This window comes from Miscanthus floridulus, chromosome 12 (assembly GCF_019320115.1).
Source record: "Miscanthus floridulus cultivar M001 chromosome 12, ASM1932011v1, whole genome shotgun sequence".
NCBI lineage: Eukaryota > Viridiplantae > Streptophyta > Magnoliopsida > Poales > Poaceae > Miscanthus > Miscanthus floridulus.
Window position 1 is genome coordinate 37,648,893 of NC_089591.1, and position 15,157 is coordinate 37,664,049.

Sequence of the window (15,157 nt, forward strand, 5' to 3'; positions counted from 1 at the left end):
GGATTAGCGACCCCCGCCCTCCCCCGCCCACAGATTTCTTCGGGGGCTGCTGCACTACTACAAGATCGAGTTAGCACCTCAATCCCAACGGAATCCAGCACATGGCGACGTTCGTCGCCCTGTGCGAGGGATTCCTGGGGATCAGACCTCACTTCGATCTGTGGAGGTACTTCTTCGCCGTGACCCTCCAGAAGAAGAGGAAGAAGAGCGGCAGGCAGGAACTGCACATGCCGACGGGGTGCGCCGGCATCCAACTCCGGAACAACCGGGTCGGCGAGTACCTGCCGATGCGGCTGTCGACGTCCAACAAGAAGTGACATTCGCAGTGGTTCTATCTCAAGAACGACGCCGCCGCCTCTCTGCCGGAGTTCACCGGCCGCCTGATCGAAGAGGCCCCGGAGTCATGGAGAACGTGGGGCGTTCCGGAGGATAAGAAGATCCGGGACAACATCGCCGCCATCCACATCCTGAAGGAGAGCGGCCTGAAGGGGTCGGGCGTCATCGGGGCCTATCACACAAGGAGGGTGGCGCCGTTGATGATGCGCGCGCTCCTGCTGTACGCGATGGCACCCGAGGCGTCGTTCGACGGAACGGCGCTTACCGAAGGAGCGCTCCCCCACTCCGAGGTCGCGCAACGCATTAAGGAGGCGATGGAGCCTTCGCGGACGACACGGGCGCCCCCCTCGATTTCGTATACCTGGTGCCGGGACATCCTCCGATGTGGCCGGAACCAGGCCATGTCGTCTTCGTAAGTTTTCGCTCCTCATTCCTACTCTTCAATTGATTTCCCAACCCCTTGATACTAACTTTGAGAGGGATGGGACCAGCCGAGGGGCCTCATCTTCATGGATCACCCGGCGTCGTTGCCGAGGGATTCGTCCGTGAGGGCGGCGAATCACGCCGAGGGCGAGCGGCTGAGGAAGGCGAAGGAGGACAAGAGGAAGAAGCAGCAGCGGAAGCTGCAAGCGCGGGAGCGAAGGGAGGACACCGACAGCGACGGTGATGATGATGATGGAGACGACGACGAGGTAGTCGACGACATCGAGTGGGACGACCTGGAGAACGAGGATGTGCTGACAGGTATCGGTTCGTCCTTGCAGGAGTCGGGACCCTTCCCGTTCCATGGAGGGGAGGGCACGTCCGGGGAGCCGGCGGAGACGGGCCGTACCGTCGGCCTACCCCAGGAGCCAACAGGGGCGGGCGGCTCAGCCACCGCGCCCGAGGTGCCAGCGGAGGCGGGTGGCTCTACCGTCGCGCCCCAAGATCCAAGTGGAGCGAGCCCCTCTGCCCAGGAGCAGGGAGCGGGCTCGAAACGGCCTCGCCCCGACGAGGCGGAGCAGAGGTCGGGGGCTTCGCCCCCCAAACGTATCTGCCGCCCAACGGCGATGAGGTGAGTCATCAGCTCCTCTGTTTTTCCCTGTTTTGGTCTGATTTCATCGTGACTTATGCTTTTCGTCTCTTGCAGCGTCGGGAGGCAACATAATCCTTTGACGCTGGCGCCAAAGAAGAGCGTCGCCCTTCAAGCGAGGCGGCAGCCGTCGGCTGGCGTCGCGCCCGTTTCGGGAGGGAGCGGCGACAGCGTGACTGTGTCGCCGGTCGGTCAGGCGCTGCCCACGGTGGTGCCCGTGCCCTCGGCGGGACGGGCGGACGCGGGGGCTCAAGGGACGCCTTCGGGGGTCGCGGAGCAGCCGGCGATACCGCTGCCGACGACGAGGCGGACGGGGCTGCCGACCGTGGCGGGCGCGACGCAGCTGGTCGGGACCCCGCCGACGCAGGCGGAGGTGGTGGAGGCTGTGACGGGCGGACCGACCCGACACGCGCCATCGGCGGCCCAGGTGATGGCATCTGGCGTGGGCCGGACGGAGGGAGACGCGACCGAGGTGTCCCCGGAGGTCGTGGTGTTGGGAGAGGAGTCAGCGTCCGTACCGATGACCCCTTCCGTCGTCAGAGGGAGTGTCCCGACGGGGACGTCATGGAGAGAAGGGTCGGCGGCGATCGGAGCCGGCGGGGAGCCGTCCCTAGCCCTGACGTCGGTGGGTAGCGACTCGTCTGCGCGGGGCGAACACCTGCTTCGGTGGGCGAGTCCGAAGGATCTGACGTCGACGCTCTTCACTCTCGACAACGCCGCAGAGAGCATGGATCGGGAGAGCCTCAACGTGGGGGTCGCGTCCGTGCTCGAAGCCCTAGACCACGCCCAAGGTGCCTTGCGCGACGTTGTCGTTCCCTCCGGCCAGGTATTCGCATTCGCTTGACCCTGCTTCTCACTCTTTTCTTTCTCTATATAGTTTTTGTATTCTGACCATCGTCTCCTTTCAGTCCCTTATCGCTCGCAGCCGGGGAAGTCTCGGTTCCTTCGTGAGCAGAAGGAAACCTAGGACCGCCACGTCAAGGAGGCGCGGCTGCGCAGGGAGGTGACCGCTCAGCTTGTTGCCGCCCAGCAGAGGGTGGCCGAGCTGACTCCCCTCGCCGAGGAGGCGGACAGTCTTCGGTCGCGGATGGTCGAGGCCCGTCGGCATGCCGACGAGGCCGAGAGGGCGTTCGAAGCCCTGTCGGCGAGATCGCGGAAGGATGACGAGGAGGCCGCCAAGGTCAGGAAGGAGCGGGACGAGCTGCTCCGGAAGGATGCCGTGACCCGCCCGCGGATCCTCGCCCTTCTGGCCGAGGTTGAGAAGGAAAGGGAGCTGAAGCTGGGGGCCGAAGAGAAGCTTGCGACCCTGGAGAAGAGGGCGAGTCTGGATGCCGCGGCGGTCGCCCGGCTACGCAAGGAGCGGGATGAGCTGCTCCAAACCGCGGAGAGGCACCGCTCGGAGCATGGCGCGGCTCGCGAGGAGCGTGACCAGGCCTGCCAAGAGCGCAACAATGCACAGCAGAAGGTCGGCTCCCTCCAGGCCAAGCTTGGAAGCACGACAACCCAAAAGCTGGAGGCCGAGAGCGTCTCTGTCGGGCTGGCCGTGGACCTCGCCGAGGCGAGGAGGAATCTTCAGGCGGAGAGCGACGAGCTCGGTATCCTAAGCGCCGCCCTCGGAGTGGCCTGCGACGACCTTGCGGTGGTGCGGTCGGAGGGGATCAGCTCGCTCGCGGCCCGTGCCGTTGAGATCACAGCTCGGGTGCGCCAACTCGAGAGGAATGCGCTTCGCGCCGGGGTCAACCAATCCTTAGCGATTGCTCGTTCTCATTACGAGGACAGCATCGACCTGGAGGCGATGAGCCACGGCTTCGCGCCTGGCTATGAAGCCCACGAGCTAGATGAGATGGAGACGGCGGTGGCTCCCCTTTCGCAGGACCTGGCGGACAGAATAGAGAGCATAGTTCTCCCCCGGAGGGCTTAGTTAGCCAGATAGGTCGGGCAATCATTCATGTAACAAGTGGACAAGCTCCGACCCCTCTGTACTATCCGAACAAACTTATCATTTTGTTTCGTTTGATCGAATTTGTTTTTCCACCCTTTTTATGTGTGAAAAGGGTTCATGTGTTCCGACCCTTCCGTTTGCTAAGACCGTAGGGCCCGAGGTGTAGGAGGGAAACTCTGATCACGCTGGTAAGCAAGAGTGCCGTAGCCGCTGGGGCGTAGGTTTCTCAAAGTCTGACCAGCCTTACTCAGTCATTCGTTTCTGCGGACCTTGCCACTAGGTATTTTAACGTGAGGAAGGGGTCGGGTGCTGCGACCGTTTCAGAAAGGGTGTATAAATGCCCTTATCAGCCCCCGAGTGAGACCCGATCCCTTGCCGTTGCTGCGGTCGGGTGTCACTGAAGATCGAGGAGAGGATAGCGAAACTAGGAGAGAGTCTCTTGTTTTCGCACGTACCCCCTCCCTAGGATCTGAGCCATCGTTCTGCGACCGCGCGTTCGATCTCCTTGCGAGCCCAACTTACCACGAGCCCCCGCACGTAGCAGGGGTGCGATCGAGGGGTTGAGCTAACGTCACTTGCCTCGATGGCTCGAGTGACGCGTTCAGTGAGCTCGCCTACGAGCATGTTCGAGTGGAATCCGGGTCCGTCGTTTGTGACGGGGTCGGCATTCCACTGCTCCTTAACCCGCCTCCCGGCAGATGCACGAGCCGTTCCGGTGGACGACTCGGGTGGCCTGCTGACCTCTCCTTGATGGAGATTCTATGGGCTCGGGTCGAGGTTAGGATCGAACGAGAAGGTCGAGATGACCCTGTCCGCTTCTGAGCGGGTCGGGCAAAAGCCGCTGGGGCTCGTCCATGTTTTCTCCCTTGGCTCGGTTCGACGCGAGGCGGCCTCGGGCCCTTCGCGTGCCGGCCTTCGAACCCCGGTTAGGTGGATTCCCGAGTTCGGGTCGGGCGGCTCGAGCCCCGTGGGGGTCGGTAGGGGTCGGCCAGATTTCATGCGTCACCCCATCCTCGGTTTCCGCAACCAGAGGGGCTAAGCTAACGACACTTGCCTCGATGGCTCGAGTGTCGCGCTCGGTGAGCTCGCTAACGGACATGTTCGAGTGGAATTCGGGTCCGTCATCCGTTGACAGGGTCGGCATAGCTCTTATGTGGCATTCCACTACTCCTTAACCCACCTCCCGGCAGATGCCCGTGTCCCTCCGGAGAGGGACTCAGGTGGCCCACTGGCCTCCCCTGGATGGGGATTCTGTGGGCTTGGCTCGAGGTTAGGATCGAACGAGAAAGGTCGATGTGTCCCTGTTCGCTTCTGAGCGGGGTCGGGAAGGCCACTGGGGCTCATCTCGGTTTTTCTCCCCTGGCTCTGTTTGACGCGAGGCAGCCTCGAGCCCTTCGCGGGCCGGCCTTCGAACCTCGGTCCGTTGCCGCTCATATCGAATGAGACGACTACCGCTTCGTGACGCGACGCGAAGCGTTGTGATGCAGCAATTGCATATGCAATGCTTGGATATGTGGGATGAATGTATGGATGAATGGATGGATGAATGAATGTATAAATGCATGCACGAGAATGGATGAATGAATGATCATGCAATGGAAAAGAAAAGTGAAGGTAAAGTTACCTCGATGACTTGAGTGACAGATTCAGGAAGCTCTTACCGGATAGGTCCGCATGGGGTCCGGGTCCGTCGTTCGTGACAGAGCCGACGTAACCTGTATGGGGCATCCCACTACTCCCTATCCGTCTTTCGACGGCGGCCCGAGCCGTTCGATCGATTTGGGCGACCTGCCGGCCTCTCCTCGATGGAGATTCCGCAGGTGGGCCCCTCCAAACCCTTCCCGAGAAGGCGGAGGCTAAAGCTCGGGGTGCGGGGACAAAAACTCTGATCACACTGGTGAGCGAAGACGCCGTAGCCGTCGGGGCGTAGGTTTCTCGCAGTCCGACCAGCTTTACTCAGCGCTTGTCTCCGCACACCTTGCCTCCAGTTTTTTAACGTGAGGGGTCAGGCATAAAGAATGTCTACCGAATAGACACTCTTGCCAGACCCTGAGCGAGACCCGACCCCTCGCCGTTGCTGGGGTCGGGGGCTCGATAGCGAAATTAATGCACGTAAAATACGGGTGACCCGCTGGCACAGGAATTACCTCGATGGCACGAGTGACGGGTTCAGGGAGCGCTTACCAGATATGTTCGAGCGGAATGCGGGTCCGTCGTTCACAATGGGGTCGACATAACCCGCGTGGGGCATCTGCTGCTCCCTACCCATCCCTCGGCAGCGGCTAAGCCGTCTGGTCGACTTGTATTGCCCCGCTGGGACAGGATTTACCTGCGGAGATAGAAGATGAGAACATCCCGCGCAAGAATTTAGTTAGACAGATAAGCCAGGCAGCGAACTTGTAATAAATGGACAAGCTATTAAATTTCGTTATAGCCAAACAGCTTTTCAGCCCTTCTCCCCTTTTTATATAAAAAGGCTAGTGCATTCTGACCCTTTCCGTCGTTAAGGTCATAAAGCTCAGGGTGCGGGTGAGAAAATTCTGATCACGCTGGTGAGCAAAGGCGCCGTAGCCGCCGAGGCGTAGGTCTCTCGCAGTCCGACCAGTTATACTCAAAGCTTGTTCCTGCAACCTTAGCTCCTAGGTCTTAACGAGAGGGGGTCGGGCACGGAGAATGTTCGCCAGGCAGATAGACTCTTAAACGCGTACCGACTCTTTCCGTGGCTAAGGCCAAAAAGCCCGGGGTGCGGAGAAAAAAACTCTGATCACGCTAGTGAGCAAAGGCGCCGTAGCCGCCGAGGCGTAGATTTCTCGCAGTCCGACCAGTTTTACTCAGAGCTTGTTTCTGCAAACTTCGCTTCTGGGTCATCGTGAGAAAGGGTCAGACGTAGAGACTTTTTACCGGATAGATATGCTCTTATTAGCCCCCGAGTGAGGCCCGACCCTTTGCCGTTGCTGGGGTCGGGTGTCACTAAAGGTCGGGGAGTTTGATAGCGAAACTGATGAGAAAGTGTGCGTTTATTAAGGGTAAAAGCGACGTAACTGCTCGATGTTCCAGACATTGGCGAAGACCACGCCGTCGAAGGTCTTGAGCTTGTAGGCGCCTGGCCGGAGCACCTCCGCGATGACGTACGGTCCCTCCCATGGCGGGAAGAACTTGTGGTGGTCCTTACTGCTCTGGACGAGGCGGAGGATCAGGTCTCCGACGTTGAAGGCCCAACCCCGCACTCGACAGCTGTGGTACCGTCGCAACTCCTACTGGTACTTGGCCAAGCGGCGGAGGGCAATGTCGCGTGCTTCACGAGCTGGTCCATGGTGTCCTCGAGGGACGCCCCGGCACCCTATTCGTCGTACGCCCTAACCCTTGGCGCTCCATAGTCGAGGTCGGTCGGGAGGACAGCCTCGAAACCATAGACCATGAAGAATGGCGTGTAACCGGTGGCCCGGCTGGGGGTCGTCCTCAAGCTCCAAAGCACCGCGGGAAGCTCCGCGACCCATCGTCCGTCAAACTTGTTCAACCGGTTGAAGATCCTAGGCTTGAGGCCTTGTAGGACCATGCCGTTCGCGCGCTCGACCTACCCGTTCGTGCGGGGGTGCGCCACGGCGGCCCAATCGACCTGGATGTGGTATTCATCGTAGAATCGGAGGAACTTCTTTCTAGTGAACTACATGTCGTTGTCCGTGATGATGGAGTTCGGAACTCCGAAGCGATGGAAGATGTCGAGGAAGAACAGCACGGCTTGCTTGGACTTGATCGCGGAGATCGGCCGAGCCTCTATCCACTTTGTAAACTTGTCTACGGTGAAAGCAAGTGGGTGTAGCCCTCGAGCGCCCTTTTGAGGGGTCCGACCAGATCGAGCCCCCATACCGCGAACGGCCACGTGATGGAGATTGTCTGGGGTGCTTGGGCCGATAGGTGAGTCTGTCGAGCGTAGTACTAACACCCTTCGCAGGTGCGCACAATCTGCTCGGCGTCTGCTACTGCGGTCAGCTAGTAGAAGCCTTGTCGTAACACGTTTCCTTCTAGGCGCGGCATGGTGACTGCAGACCCCACCGTGGATATCGCTCAGCAAACGCTTCCCCTGTTCGATGGGGATGTAGCGCTGCAGGATCCCGGTGTGGCTTCGCTTGTAGAGTTCGTCCTCAAAAAGGACAAAGGACTTGACGCGACGCGCGAGCCGTCGAGCCTCCGTCTTATCCGTCGGCAGCGCCTCACAGAGGAGGTAGTCAAGGTAGAGCGTCCTCCAGTCGACCAGAGGGTCGGGCTCTGTCGTTGGGTCCTCTTCGAGCTCCATGACTTCAGGGTCGGATGGAGCCGACGGTTGGTCAGCCCCCGAGCCCAGGGCGGGCGGGCTGTCACCGGCTTGTTCCGGCCCCTCGTAGCGAACCGAGGGCTTGTGCTGACCGCTGGCGAAGACGCACGTTGGCACCGGCTCTCGGCCGGACGCCGCTTTTGCCAGCGCGTCGGCCGCCTCGTTGAGACACCTTGGAATGTGGTTGAGCTCGAGGCCATCGAACTTGTCCTCTAGCTGGCGAACTTCTCGGCAATATGCAGCCATCTTGGAGCTGTGGTAGCTCGACTCCTTCATGACTTGGTCGATGACCAGCTGCGAGTCGCCCCGGACGTCGAGGCGTCGGATGCCCAACTCAATGGCGATGCGCAGGCCGTTGATGAGCGCCTCATATTCGGCCACATTGTTGGAGGGGAAATGGATGCGGACCATGTACGTCATGCGTACCCCCCCCCCCCCCCCCCCGAGGGGCGAAACGAAGACCAGCCCCGCGCCGGCGCCTTTCTTCGTCAGCGATCCGTCGAAGTACATCGTCCAGTACTCTTGGTCGACGATCGCTGGTGGCATTTGGATCTCGGTCCACTCTGCAATGAAATCAGCCAACACTTGGGACTTGATGGACGTCCGGGAGGCATACGTAGTGCCCTGACCCATCAGCTCGAGTGCCCACTTCGCGATTCTTCCCGTGGCATCCTGGTTTTGGACGACCTTGTCGAGGGGGAAGGACGTCACGACCGTTACCGGATGTGACTCGAAGTAGTGGCGCAGCTTCCTCTTGGCGATGAGGACGACGTACAGGAGCTTCTGGATTTGGGGGTAGCGGGTCTTAGAATCGGATAGGACCTCGCTAATGAAGTACACAGGGCGTTGTACTTTGTGGGCATGCCCCTCTTCTTCACGCTCCACTACCAGGGCGGCGCTGACCACTTGCGTGGTGGCCGCAATGTAGAGCATAAGGAGTTCTCTATTGGTCGGAGGAACCAGGATCGATGACGAAGGCCTTCGTCAGAAGCTTCTTGACCGTGTCAAGTGCCTCCTGGGCCTCGGACGTCCATTCGAAGCGGTCGATGTTCTTCAGAAGTCGATAAAGGGGGAGACCTCGTTCGCCGAGGCGTGAGATAAAGCGGCCGAGCGCGGCGAGGCACCCTGTAACTCGTTGTACCCCCTTTATGTTCTGAATCGTGCCCATCCTTGAGATGGCCGAGATCTTCTCCGGGTTGGCTTCGATGCCACACTCAGAGATGATGAAACCAAGCAGCATACCCCTCGGGACCCCGAACACGCACTTCTCGGGGTTTATCTTAATGCCATTTGCTCGAAGTTTTGCGAAGGTCTGCTCAAGGTCGACTATGACCTGGTCAGCCCGTTTGAACTTGACCATGATGTCGTCCACGTAGGCCTCAACGGTCCGCCCGATGAGATCCCCGAAACACTTGAGCATACAACGCAGGTACGTAGCCCCAGCGTTCTTTAGACCGAACAGCATTGTGACGTAGCAAAACGATCCAAATGGGGTGATGAAAGATGTCGCGAGCTGGTCGGACTCTTTCATCGCGATTTGATGGTACCCGGTGTACGCATCAAGGAAACAAAGGGTTTCGCACCCTGAGGTGGAGTCGACTACTTGGTCTATGCGCAGCAAAGGAAACGGATCCTTCAGACACGCTTTGTTGAGACCCATGTAGTCAACACACATCCTCCACTTCCCACTCTTTTTTCGTACAAGAACGGGATTGGCTAACCACTCGGGGTGGTACACTTCCTTATGAACCCGACCGCCAAAAGCTTCGCGATCTCCTCACCGATGGCCCTGCGTTTCCCCTCGTCGAAGCGACGCAGGCGTTGCTTTACCGGCTTTGAGCCTGCCCAGATCTTCAAGGCATGCTCGGCGACTTCCCTCGAAATGCCCGGTATGTCCGAGGGTTTCCACGCAAAGATGTCTCGGTTGGCGCGGAGGAAGACGATGAGCGCACTTTCCTATTTGAAGGAAAGCGTGGTGCCAATGCGCACCACTTTGCCCTCGGGGCTGCTGGGGTCTATGAGGACCTCCTTGGTGCCCTCCACTGGCTCGAAAGACCCGGCCGACCGCTTGGGGTTGGGTGCTTCTTCGGTGACCTCCTTCCTGATGGCCACGGGCTATTTGGAGGCGACGATTGCCGCGGCGTGATCACAGCGCTCGACCTCGCATTCGTAGCCGCGCTGGAAGGTGCCGATGGTGATGACCCACCTGAGCCCAGCATCTTCAGCTTTAGGTAGGTGTAGTTGAGGACGACCATGAACTTCGCGTAGCATGGTCACTCCAGGATGGCGTGGTAGGTTCCGTGGAACCCAACCACCTCGAAGGTGAGGGTCTCCGTCCTATAATTGGACGGATCCCCGAAGGTGACGGGCAGATCGATCTGCCCAAGTGGCACGGCCTGCTTTCCAGGCACGATGCCGTGGAAAGACGCTCCGGTCGGTTGGATGCGCGCTCGGTCGATGCCCATAGCGTCGAACGTCTCGACGTACATGATGTTAAGGCCGCTGCCTTCATCCATCAGTACAATGGTGAGCCGCTTCGTGCCGATGATCAGGTCGACCACGAGCGGGTATCTTTCCGGTTGCGGGACGCTCTCCGGGTGGTCAGTCCGATCGAAAGTTATGACGGACTAAGACCATCGGAGGAAGGTAGGCTTGACCGGCTCGGCCGTATAGACCTCACGGCGCGCGAGCCTCTGATGGCGCTTGGAGTTGTAGGCTGCCGACCCTCCGAAGATCATGAGGCAACCATCCGACGTCGGAAAGCCGTCGTCCTTCACCTCGACGTCGTCCACGGTTGGGTCAGGGTCCTTCCCGTGCTCCCCTTTGTTGGAGCCTCCGGACAAAAACCGCTTCATGAGGTCGCAGTCCTTGTACAGATGCTTGACGAGGAAGGCATGGTTCAGGCATGGCCCCTCAAGTAGCTTCTCGAAGTGGTTCGGGGTGCCCTCCGCGGGCTTCTGACCCCCCCTGCGGTCGACGACAGCCACGAGCGAGCCTTCGCGCCGCTGCTTGTTCTTCTTCTTGATGGGACGGTTGGAGGCGCCTTCGCCGGTGTCCTCGTCCCGTTTCGCCTTGCCCTTGAGACGGTCGAAGATCGCTCCGACCGCCTCCTCGCCCGAGGCGTGGCTGGTGGCGATGTCGAGGAGCTCCGTGGTGGTTCGCGGGCCCTTACGTCCCAGCTTGTGAACCAGGGACTCGCAGATGGTCCCCAACAGGAAAGCTCCTATAACGTCGACGTCGGCGACGTTAGGCAACTCGTTGCACTACCGGGAGAAGCGTTGGATATACCCACGAAGGGTTTCCTCGGCCTTCTATCGACAGTTTTTGAAATTCCATGGATTCCCAGGATGCTTGTACGTGCCCTGGTAGTTCCCCACGAAGATCTTCAGGTCCGCCCAACTTTGGACTCTATTGGGCGGAAGGTGTTCCAACTATGTTCGTGCCGAGTCGGCAAGGAACAATGGAAGGTTGTGGATAATGAAATCGTCATTATCCGCTCCACCGGCTTGACAAGCAAGCCCATAATCCTCGAGCCATAGTCCGGGGTTCGTTTCCCTAGAGTATTTCAGGATGTTGATTGGTGGTCGGTACCTTGACGGGAAGATAGCGTTGAGGATGTGTCGGCCGAAGGCCTGAGGTCCCGGCAGGCCAAGGCTCGGGCTTCGGTCCTCGCCGCTGGCATAGCATCCGCCACGACGAGGGTGGTAGCCGCGGCTAGCTCGCTCCCTCGTATCGTTGCGGGCACGCCTACGGGCGTCGAGGGTGTCGCGTGCGTCACGGTTGCGGCCGAGACGCTCACGCACCGGGACCGCGATGCGCAGCCTGCCGCCTTGCGGCGCCTGGTGGACTGACGCGTCCTTGTCGGGTCGCTCTAAGGGCGTGCGCTGGCTGACGTTGAGCTCGCGTCGCCGAGACAGCGAGCTCTCGGCCTGCTGCGCCGCCGCACGCTCGAGCAGTGTGCGAATCTCGCGGTGGGCCCGACGATCCTCGGGCGTCGTGGGCCCCGGAAGCCCACGGAGTAAGGCCGCCGCAGCAGCGATGTTCTGGCTCGCCCGGGCGAAGTGTGGGAGGGCTTCATCGTCCACGATGATCCTCCGGTTCACGTCGCGGGCCATGGCGCGCGCGCGCCCACCGTCTTCGTGGCGCTCGATCTCCCGATCGAGCTCCACGCGTTCCTGCTCGAGCTGGAGTCGTGCTTCTTCGAGCTCTAAGTGTCGGGCCTTCAGCTGCTCCACCCGCAGACGGAGTGGGGCCCCCGTCTCCCCCTCGACCTCGTCGTTCGTCGGGGTAGCCTCCTCTTCGTGGAGGCTTTTGACGTGTCCCTCGGGGGTATCTGCCATGAAACACTCACAAGAGGGGTGATGACTCCCCTGCTGGAGTCAGAGCCGGAGGGCAACTCCGATTCTTCAGCGAGGTCGTGAAAAGACTCCACGACATATTTGGTCATCCCCACGAACTCGTCGTTCGCGGGGGATGGAGGCGTGCGTTGCGCCACAAGCTAGCCATCGGTCTCCGCGGCGTTGCGGAGACCGAACAGGAGCGCTATCGGGGCGCTCCGGATGAGTTATTCCGGAGAGAGCGGCTCCCCTCCGGCAAGCTGCGCCATGACGTTGACGAACGAGAAGGTGAGGTGGCGCAGGTCCTCTCGAGACGACCGAGGTCCCAGGAAGACGCCAAGCTGACGCTCAAGCCTCCCGTAGTTGAAGTTGAGGAGCTGGTTGCTTCCGGGGGTGCGGGCCTCCGGGGCGTGCAGCTGCAGCTCCTCGAGCGCCTCGGCGATTGTGTCGAGGCCGGCAGAGCGAAGAGGTCGGACGGCGGCGGTAGCCATCACCAACTCTCCCTCCGTCGTGACGATGAAATCCAAGTCCCCAAAGCGCACGTGCGCGCCCGGGAACCAACCGAGGTTGTGACTAGCCATCAGAGGGCTAGTGTGGATGTCGAGAAGCAGAAACGGCCCGTACCTGGCACGCCAACTATCGGTGTTTCGAGTTACCACCGGCTAGTAAATTTCTAATATTGCGCTTCTGGCCTGGATGGTGTGCTAAGAGGACACGATGTTTGTTCTAGTTCGGGCAGAATGTCCTTACGTCCAGTTCGTTGCTGCTGCTCGTGTTACTAACACTGAAAGTTCATAGTAGGGGTTACAAACGGACGAGAGAAGAATAGGTCCCAAGTCTCTGATGGAAAGGGTGAACGGGTGCCGAGAGCTCGGTCGCTGCTTGGTTGTATGTTCGGGGTTCGGTGAGTTGATCGGATTCGAGTCTCTTGTGGTGTGTTGCGATGAGTTTCGATCCCCTTAATGGGACGACATGCTTTCCCTTTTATAGGCCAAGGGAAAGCAGGGGTTACAGCGAAGGGAAAAAAGGAGCATCAGAAGGAGAAGTCCTCCAGGATTGCCGGGTCCTTCTCTTCTATGCGGATCCCACCGACCCTGTAGATGTCAGCAGGGACAGCTTCACGGTCGCGGCCCTGTCCGTCACTGGCGCCATGCGCAGGCGTCGTCTCCCGGTCGTGGCGCTCCACTCCGTCCTGGCGGACGTCGTGGCGAACTGACGCGCCTTTCAGTGTTCGTACGAGGGTTAGGCAGAACAGCACCGGTTCGCCCGACGCTATTCCTGATGTGAATCCTCAGTTATGGTCCGTCACCGCCACGGATTATATCGGGGCGTGCCGATCACCTCCCTGGTGTTAGAGCTTTGACCCAGGCCCATACGCTTGGACCTAGCCCTGGGCAAATTTAACCGAGAACCGAAAACTGAACCGAAAGAACCGGAACCAAAAAATTCGGTTCCTTATTCGGTTCCTGATATTGAGGAACCGAAATAACCAAAGAAAATTCGGTTCCTACTCTCGGTTAACCGAATTAACCGAAAGAACCGAATTACATGAATTATACTTCACTTACTTTTATTTTGTAGGATTATGTTTGGTTTATGTGTAGTGTTTTATATTTGAACTGCTATATATTTATGTTACTATATTGCTATTGTTTTCTTATATATTATTATTATTAAAAATGAATATAGTGTTGCATAAATTTATCTTACAACAAGTATATTTATTATTGTCTTGAGGTCTTCTAAAAAAATTCGGTTAGTTCGGTTAGAACCGGAACCGAACCGAAATAACCGAGAACCGAACTGCTCGGTTCCCAAAAATTTTTGGAACCGATCGGTTCCTGTTTTCTAGGAACCGAATTTCATCAATAACCGAGGGAACCGAACCGAGAACCGAACGCCCATCCTGACTTGGACCTGGAGTGGTCAGCGACGGTATGGGTCTTCGTCGAACGAGACGGAGCCCGCGGCCTCGGTGTCGGGCGAGGCGGAGCCCGCCCTCAGGGGTCGGGCGAGGCGGAACCCGCGGCCTCGGTGTCGAGCGAGGCGGAGCCACCCTTAGGGGTCGGGCTAGGCGGAGCCACCCTCAGGGGTCGAGCGAGGCGGAGCCCGCGGCCTCGGTGTCGGGCGAGGCAGAGCCACCCTCAGGGGTCGGGCAAGGCGGAGCCGCCCTCAGGGGTCGGGCGAGACAGAGCCCGCGGCCTCGGTGTCGGGCGAGGCGGAGCCCGTGGCCTCGGTGTCAGGCGAGGTGGAGCCACCCTCAGGGGTCGGGCTAGGCGGAGCCACCCTCAGGGGTCGGGCGAGGCGGAGCCCGCGGCCTTGGTGTCGGGCGAGGCGGAGCCCGCAGCCTTGGTGTCGGGCGAGGCGGAGTTTGCGCACCTGGGGATCAGTTGGAGCTGTAGTCGCGCTCTTGACTGCTCGGACGAATCAATGTTGATGGTTATTAGCTCCTCCTCTTCGGGTACCCTGGTATTGGTCCCCGACACCCACCTTGTCCCCAGACCAAACACTACCTATCTTTTGACACATTCAAGAAATAGATGTTTTGAGTTCTGAACTTCTGCTACAGTATGCTTAGGCAGGCCTAGGAACCCCCAAGCACACTTAAGCTCTAGGCAGAAGGTCACCGCTCACTTAGCGCCTAGCGCTTTTTGGAACCTTGCCCCAAAGAGGTTGTGTACTATTGGTCTTATTGCTGTGAACTTAGCTCGGTGTGGGTTGTGTGTGCATTTTGTGTGGTATAGTAGATTTCAGTATTCCTTGACAAAATGACAGCTCTCCTGCGCCGTTCGAGAAAAAAAATACCTTTTCTGATTGTAATTTTCCTGTATGTCTCATTAGCCTTTTAATTTTCTTGCGACGAGCACTTCGACTCTCCAACTGACAAGGCAAAAATACAAAGCAAAGTGAGATACAAATGTTAACTAAATTAAAATATTTTGGCATAACTGTTACATCATAAATTAAGAACTGAAATTTCTATATTGATTAACAAATCAAATGAAGGGTAAATAGAACAGAGTAAAGCCCAGTATCAAATCTTAATCAAGCAGAGTCAACACTAGGCATATCAAGAGCTGCATTATGACTCATGCATACCTTTTTTGTGTCACTTTGAGCATTATAGTCTACCACCTTTGCCTCACATTTCAACTCAG

The 15,157-nt window shown here is 58.8% G+C and overlaps 1 protein-coding gene across 1 annotated transcript; it reads left to right on the forward strand.

Annotated features, from left to right (window-relative positions):
* Nucleotides 1-845: 845 nt before the first annotated feature.
* On the forward strand, nt 846-3,329 carry LOC136495718 (uncharacterized). The gene is made up of 3 exons (XM_066491575.1): nt 846-1,390; nt 1,466-2,234; nt 2,376-3,329. The coding sequence occupies exons 1-3, from the start codon at nt 846-848 to the stop codon at nt 3,327-3,329; spliced, it is 2,268 nt and encodes a 755-aa protein (XP_066347672.1).
* Nucleotides 3,330-15,157: the final 11,828 nt, after the last annotated feature.